The sequence below is a fragment of the Chaetura pelagica genome, unplaced genomic scaffold (genome assembly GCF_000747805.2).
Source record: "Chaetura pelagica isolate M959 unplaced genomic scaffold, ChaPel_1.0 scaffold171, whole genome shotgun sequence".
Lineage (NCBI taxonomy): Eukaryota > Metazoa > Chordata > Aves > Apodiformes > Apodidae > Chaetura > Chaetura pelagica.
Window position 1 is genome coordinate 457,356 of NW_009952066.1, and position 7,886 is coordinate 465,241.

Here is a 7,886-nt window from a genome sequence, read left to right on the forward strand (position 1 = left end):
CCCCGGGAGCGGCTTCTTTGCGCTTAACAACCTGACGTGGGTTTCTCCTATGTGGCCTTGTCCACTCACGCCTTGACCTTATGTTAGGTTTTTTGCCGTATGTTATGTATGCAGCACCCTGAGGCAGCTCCAGGGTGTTCCTGGGTTTTACTGATTCTGCCCCTTTAAAGTTCTCTTAAGAGAGGTGGGGGGGAAAAAATGTAGTTGTTTTTGGTTGGTTAGTTTGTCGTCTGCTCACTTCCTGTAGAACCTGGATACCCTAAAGTTTTTAAAGGGACTGCTGTCGTTCTGGGAGGAACTGATAGCAGGTTACTCGTTTGGAGCTGCTGGGAATATGGTACAAAGCCACCTTTGGGAGGAAACGTAGAAGGTATAAAGGCATCCCTGAGCAGAAGGACAAAATGGGCGACTGAACAAGAAGAGAAATTTACGTGTGAGGCTGTTGTACAGGATAGTTAGCAAATTTACTCAAACCAAAGTTAAGATGGTTAAAACAAGTTGTGGGATGATCAGACAGAATTGTATGGTAAAATTTAATTGCTAAGGCAGGGCTTAGGCTTAAAGGACATCTCTGTCCATGTGACAACACAGGTGTTACTGCAGTACTACAGCCTTTTAGTGGTGGTAAATCCTCATGTAAGCATCATTTTGCAAATGTGTTCTACTGGCTTAGAGGAGTAGGTTGCACCTGAATAACTTACCAGTTTGGCAGAAGGAGTGCAGATGCTCATTTCGTTGTAGATAGTGTCAAGAAACCTGAAACTGGGATATTAAAGGTTTTATTAAAGATTAGTTGAGATAAGTGAAAGAGTTGTAAGCTGTGCTGATATAATAGGTCTGTATATCTGCAATGGGATAGTGAAAAATGGTGAAGGCTTAAGGAAACGGAAAAACTGGAAGTTACCAAACGATTGCACTTTTTCAGCGTTAAAAAGCCTGTTTTGAAACGTAACATTTGTGCCTCGTGTTCCTGTCTGTATTATCACTGGAATGAGTACCTTTCAGCTTTAAGGCTGATTTCAGTGTGTCCTTTGTCTTTACAGTGAGGCAATGAATCGAGGGCTGATACTAAGGTTTGAAAATCTGGTGCAGTTACGTGGTGCTTGCCAACAGCTGCATAGTCTCTCCTGCCGAAGGGTGAACAGAGCACAATGGAAGCCTGTGCAGGCCTCTGCACAGCCCGTGTGGTCCTTGCTGCTGTATCCACGGTTCTGGCAGAAAGACAAATTAGCCACTATTGCCTTATCGCAACACAGACATCTAGCTACAAAGGAGGTAATTAACATAATCCAATCCTCTCTGCTTTTATGTGAAATTTCAAAGTAGAAGAGCTCAGTTTGAGCATCTAGAGGTCAAAATAAGGAGCTTTATTGATGAACATAGGGAATTTGTTATAAGACAAAATGTACTTAATGTGTGATTGTATTATGACTCCCTTTCAAATGCTGACTTAATGTGCTTGTACCAGCAGCATCATGAATCTTGCAGAGGCAGGAGGAAATTATTACAAACAAAAATGAAAATTATTTTGTTGAGGTTTTTTCCTTGTTTTTAAACGATTAAAAATGAAAAAAAGGTTGTTTAGTATACTATACATTTTAAATATTCAGTGTGATGTGTTAAGTCATTGTAATTAAGTTATTGTAATTCATTACTATTGTAGTAAAAAAGATGTGTTTACATCACATAGCTTGAGACCATTGTCTTTTTAATATTGTTTATATTATTTCTTAGTTTATGCCAGCTATGTGTTCATATATACATGTCTAATTCCATGTAGGAGACAAAAAAGAAGAAAACAAAGATCCCACTGACAAAAGGTGAAGTGGAGATAAGGCAGAAGATGACTGTTGGGGAACTTGCACAAGCTATGGGTAAAGATGTAGGTGAGACCCTGCTCTGTTGTTTGAGATACTTTTAAACTGTCATATTTCATTCAATCATGACACTTCCAGGAGTGGCAAAGATTATGATGGCAGTAGTTAGTGGTTAGTAGTCCCTCTGTATAATACCAATTGCCAAGCTCTTTTTATCCAGCTCAGTGCTTCTTTTGTAAAATTTCCTTCTCAGCAACAAGGGCAGGAGCAGAAAAGCCTGTCACATCTTGCTCTATATTTCTGAGGTAGATTTGTAATGGTTCTTAGGTTAATGTGTAGCAATTTTCAACTACTGCAGTATGTTCTGTATTTCTGTTACCAAAGACAGTGGCATGTGAACAGATTTATCACATTTCCTTCCTCCTTGAATCACTTCTTAGCTGTTTGGTTTGGATAAGTTTCAGTTGTTTGTTAGCAGTTAATGGAAAAGTAGGCTGTGAAAATCTGAGTGAAAAATAAGGTTGTAGCATCTAATTTTCAGTAAACTTTTCTGAATCAAATTCTCCATAGGTAGTGTAACAGGATCTTTTAGATAAATCTAAATGAAGAAAAATGTTTGGTGAATGAAGCTTACTAGCACACTATAAATTACTAATGAAAAAGCCTTAAACTATTCAAAGTGGGTTTTTTTGGTCCCGCATGATTTTAGGGATGTAATTGTTAAATGCCTTTATCTTCAGATCATATTTATGAAGCACTGCTGTACACAGACGTTGACCTTGATTCACTAGAACGAGATTCTGTCTTATATGAAGACCAAATCAAGCTAATTGTTAAAAAATCAGGAATGAAATATAAATCAGCAAAACTGAAAGAGGAAAAAGAAAGAATAAACACAGATGCTGTGAAAAGGTAAGCTGTGAACTGTTCCTTTGGGTTTATTTTATCCTATTTGTTCTGCAAGTGTTTTTCATACACTGTATTTCTTTTTTTCTGACAGTGTTTTGATAATACCTGATATAGTCATAGTCTGATAATTTCTGAATGGTGAAGTTTACTATTTTGATTTCTTTGGCCATAAAACTGGTATTTGGATTGGATTTATGCTCGGTGGGCTTTTTCTATGCTGTTTGCTGAAGGAAAAGCCAATTCTTTGGTGCACTGAATTGCTGTCTGACATGATGGAGCAGTAAAACAGCACTGAGAGGGCTGTGTGGTGTGTCTAGGATGTGTGCTGGCAGTGGGAAACTGCCGTCACCTCTTCATCACTGAGTTCTGGTAGATGGCTCTTAATTAACCATATTGGGAATGCATGTCACTGAATGAACATTTTTACAAGACACGTTTTTATTTTGATGGTAGGCCTCCTCCAGACCCAGCAGTACTAACCCCACGGCCCCCGGTTGTAACTATCTTGGGCCATGTTGATCATGGGAAAACAACCTTACTTGACAGTCTCCGGAAGACTCAAGTGGCATCAATGGAAGCAGGAGGCATCACACAGCACATTGGTGCTTTTCTTGGTATGAGCCACGTGTACGTGCTTGTGTATTGAACCATTTACTCTCCATCTTGCATAATGGGCTGACTTGCCAGTGAACTGGGGGGAAATTTTGCAATATAAACAGTTCATATGTAAGCAGTGAAAAATGAAATAATAACTTACGATGACTGTCATAACTCTGGATGTAGCTTCAAAATTGATTGTCTGCACAGTTGAAATTATATGTAGACTATTTTGGATTATGAAAGATGCCAGGACATGTTCTCTTTTCCCGAGGAGTTAAAAGCATCTTTGACCTCCATGCCACAGTCTGCCTAGAATATGTCATTTGTATTAAAATATTTCCCAGAGGAGTGATGCTTGTTTTACAATAGATCAAATAAAGCTATGTGAAATGTTGATTTTAAAATGCCCTGTATATGTTTGTTCACAGTCCATTTGCCCTCTGGGGAAAAGATTACTTTTCTTGATACTCCTGGACATGCAGCTTTTTCAGCCATGCGAGCAAGAGGTACACATGTTACTGACATAGTCATTCTGGTGGTAGCAGCAGAAGATGGAGTGATGCAACAAACTATTGAATCCATTCAGCATGCTAAAAATGCAGGAGGTACAGTGTTTAATTTGTTAATATGACATTTTGAAGTGAGTGCCAATCCCAGTACATAACATAAATGGTTTATGTTCCTTTGCAAACATTTATTCCCCTCTCAAAAGAAACTTGCTGAATTAGAATCCACAGAAATCGGGAAGTAACTGTCATAGTCCCATCTCCTCCTCCCCTGGGAAGATGTTTGAAAATGAGTGTTGTGTTAATACATTAAGATATTTTAATACTGATATTGCAGGTTTGCAATAAAAGCTCACATAGGGTGTGTGTGTGTGTGTGGTTTATTGTTACTTTTTTTATCCTTCCCTACCAGGATAAATCCTCCAGCTTACTCATGATAGTTCAGTTCTCAATGGCTGCCTGAGGTTGCTCAGGAAATAAATATCAAGTGAGATGGTTTGTCCTGAGTTGTCAGAACCTGCACTAATTTCATACAAGGTGCAGTGGCGCTAATAGCAGCAAGTTTTGGTTAGGTTGGTAATGAGTTTGTTTGTTTTCTTATTAGTTCCTCTTATCCTCGCCATTAATAAATGTGACAAACCTGAAGCTGATCCTGAAAGAGTAAAGAAGGAATTGCTGGCTCATGATGTGGTCTGTGAAGAGTTGGGAGGTGATGTTCAAGCTGTAAATATTTCTGCACTTAAGGTAAAGTTCTGATGGAAAATGATGGTGTTTGTGGGTGTCTCGTGTGCATACAGCTGCATTTTTATTTGGTAGTTGGAAGATAAGTGCTTATCTTCCTGGGATTTGACACCTTACAATGCGCTACCAAGGGCTGCTAGCTCACACTAGAATTGAGACATACTTCTGTCATATTTTGAGGCTCAAACCTTCAGTGAGCAAGATTATCTTAATTTTATTTTGAAAATCTAGTGGATATTTTTTAGGTTGATCCTAATTGCTGTTTCCTCATGTATTTGCTCATTGTAAGAAATCAGTACAAAATCAAAGTTGGTGATAATGCTATGCATGAAGAAAAAAACTCAACTCAAGTGAGGGTAAATAAATATTTTTCTTAAATGTGCCTAATCACAGGAGCATAGTCTGTAGTGATCTTACAAGATTTACCACTTTATCCTTGCAAACAACTGAGAGCTAAAAACCAAACTAAAATCCGAACTTCAGTTTTGTGGTGGCCAGAGCAGCTTTGTCCAAATGGATGCAGCAGTATCCTGGCCTTATTGCTATCTTTCTAAATGGATCCCAAGTAACTTTCCAAGATTTCAGGCAAGTTCAAGACATTTTGAAGTCATGCCCTTACACTTCAAAATAAGCATAAATAAAATTGGCATCGCCATTCACATCTGTAGCAGATGTTGGTGTCCTGATTCCTGTAGATCTGGGTCTGCTACCTGACAGCTAGCTCCTTGTATGTGTTCTGAAAAACAAAATGTAGTTAGAACAAAGAGGGGGGAGGGGAAGAAAATAGACCAGTAGTTTTGACTCTGATATCCTGGTGTCTTGACTGTGTGTTAGTTTCAGCTTGGATAGTTTAGATATTTTGTTTGGCTGTTTTTTTTTTTTTCCTTCTAATTTGCATTCCTACTACAGTTGTAGCAGAACATTGCAAGGTCTTCTTTTATTGCACCTTAACCTGAAGGCTATGAACAGAGGAGCCAGAGAACTGTCCTTCCTAATGTTACATGCATTTTTGATTGGCTGTGCAGCCATTAATAGTTCATGGCTTCGGTGCCATCTTGCTTGAAGGCGAAGGCATCTGTGCAGTTGGACTGTATTGCCTTGTTAGAAGTTCTGAATTAAATAGGGGAATTTGGCACTAAGATTTCAACTTCTAATCTTTTGACACTTCCTGTATTCTATATATTTTTTGTGTGTATGGTTTTATACAGGGTGAAAATCTGATGGTTTTGGCAGAAGCAACTGTTGCTTTAGCAGAGATGTTAGAACTGAAGGGAGATCCCACAGGTCTGGTAGAGGGGACTGTGATTGAGTCTCGAAAAGATAAAGGAAAAGGGTAAGTAATCTGCCTGCTGTATTTGCAACTCAATGAGGCAGTTTGTAACAATGTAGACATACTGTTCAGGTGGTTTGTACATCAATATTTATGTTTAACATTGAACTTTTTGTTAGATACAACTGTAACCCTTTCTTTGCAGTGTTTGTAAGTAAAGCATTGAACTGTTATTCTACAGCATGAGAGCCATGAAAAAGAAGTGATAAACTGACAGGACAAAATTCATTACTGAAATAAAATCCTGTAAGCACAGGAAATAGTTGTATTTTAAATGTTATTGAAAAGTAAGAATCATTAAGTTAATAGTAATTTTGGTCCTTTTGTAGGTTATCTGTAAACTGTGTTCTTCCATCTTTAAAAACAAACTGAATTCTAGCAAGTTGTTGAAATTTGGGGTGTTTTTTTGATGGGAGGGTCACTTAAGTAAAATAAGTCTGTTGCTGATTTAACAAATGCCAGTTTTTTTAATTATCTGCAGAAATGAAAATTGTCCAGTACAGGTTTGGGTTTTCTTGCAAGTAACTTTAAAATGTTATTAGCACTCTAATAAAATGTGTCAGAAGAATATTCTGCCTGTGATGGATCACAGCACATTTAATTTTGTTTGCTTTCTTACACTAACTGAAAATGGGGAGAAGTGTCACTTAATTTTGTCTGTTGTTTTTCTCCTCTGCTCTTCACTAGTCCACTTACCACAGCTATAATCCAAAGAGGAACTCTGAGAAAAGGCTGTGTTCTGGTTGCAGGGAAGACATGGGCAAAAGTGCGTTTCATGTTTGATGAGAATGGGAAGTCTGTAGATGAAGCCTCTCCAGGCATCCCAGTGGAAATTATGGGCTGGAAAGAAGTTCCTTCAGCGGGAGATGAAATCCTTGAAGTAGAATCTGAGGTACACAAATAAATGTTTAATGGAAAACTCATACTGCAGTAAGATGGATGGGAAGGAGCAGAGTTAAAAATAAGTGATGGCTTTCATTCTAAATAACCCAGGTAATCTGATGAAAGGCAAAGTTCTATAAGAGGAACAGTCCAGAATGCCTTCTACTGAGGTTATCTGGGATATGTTCTAATGTGTTCCCTTTCTAAAGGCACAGGAGACTTTTCTCTTTTACATGATCATTATGACCTTACTTGGAGAACAGTCCAGTACTTAATGGTATCAGTGTTTTAATTTTAGAATGAGAGAACTAGTTTCTGAGAAAATAGTACCATTAAATATAGCTAGAAATAGGTGGTGTGAGAGCTGGATAAATACCACATGAAGGGATAAACAATAATTTATTCTCTTCTTCAATGCAGAGATACCATAAAAACAGGCCTTGAGTCATGTTGTAGCTTCCTTCCTGGGCTACAGTCGTGCTCATTCTCAGCAGTCCTTGCAGCAAAATCTATTCTTAAATGTGAGAGAAGGTGAGCCTGTAGGGAAGATGCAAAAGGATGAAGCTGTATTAATGTAGAGTTTTCTGATGCAGTGCTTTGAAAGGTAACATTTCTGTCTCTTCCTGCCCAGCAAAGGGCACATGAAGTTGTGGCTTGGAGAACCTATGTTGAACAACAGGAGAAGATGAAAAAGGATGTAGAAGTTATTGAAGCAAAGCAAAAGGAACACAGGATAGAATATGAGAAGAAGCAACAGAAGTTTGCCCATCTGACCTGGAGACAGAGGAAGGCAGTGCTGTACAAAGCCAATAAGCACCTCATGTTTTCAAAGCCTAAAGAGAGAACAGAAACGGACAAAAATGTGCTGTCAGTAATTGTCAAAGGTGCTGTCCAATTGTTTACTATTCCATTGTTTTGTGCTTCTCAAGTGGTCAGACTGAAGCGTAGCTCTAAACTGTTAACAAAATTTGTGTTAACAGAAATGTGATCAATTTAAAACTGAACAGATGATGTAACCTCTCAGTAAGGGAGGGGTATCAAACATCAAGCAGGGCCAAAGCGAACAGGAGTCTATGAACCTGACCACTTTATTCAGGAATG

The 7,886-nt window shown here is 38.4% G+C and overlaps 1 protein-coding gene across 1 annotated transcript in view; it reads left to right on the top strand.

Annotated features, from left to right (window-relative positions):
- Nucleotides 1-1,050: 1,050 nt before the first annotated feature.
- Nucleotides 1,051-7,886, top strand: part of MTIF2 (mitochondrial translational initiation factor 2) — a 9,627-nt gene continuing 2,791 nt past the window's right edge. The window contains exons 1-9 of the mRNA XM_010004585.1: nucleotides 1,051-1,275; nucleotides 1,781-1,886; nucleotides 2,558-2,729; nucleotides 3,180-3,340; nucleotides 3,755-3,931; nucleotides 4,437-4,576; nucleotides 5,782-5,906; nucleotides 6,591-6,795; nucleotides 7,417-7,669. Of these exons, the coding sequence (XP_010002887.1) occupies nucleotides 1,051-1,275; nucleotides 1,781-1,886; nucleotides 2,558-2,729; nucleotides 3,180-3,340; nucleotides 3,755-3,931; nucleotides 4,437-4,576; nucleotides 5,782-5,906; nucleotides 6,591-6,795; nucleotides 7,417-7,669 (1,564 nt within the window). The remainder of the gene's footprint in view (nucleotides 1,276-1,780; nucleotides 1,887-2,557; nucleotides 2,730-3,179; nucleotides 3,341-3,754; nucleotides 3,932-4,436; nucleotides 4,577-5,781; nucleotides 5,907-6,590; nucleotides 6,796-7,416; nucleotides 7,670-7,886) is intronic.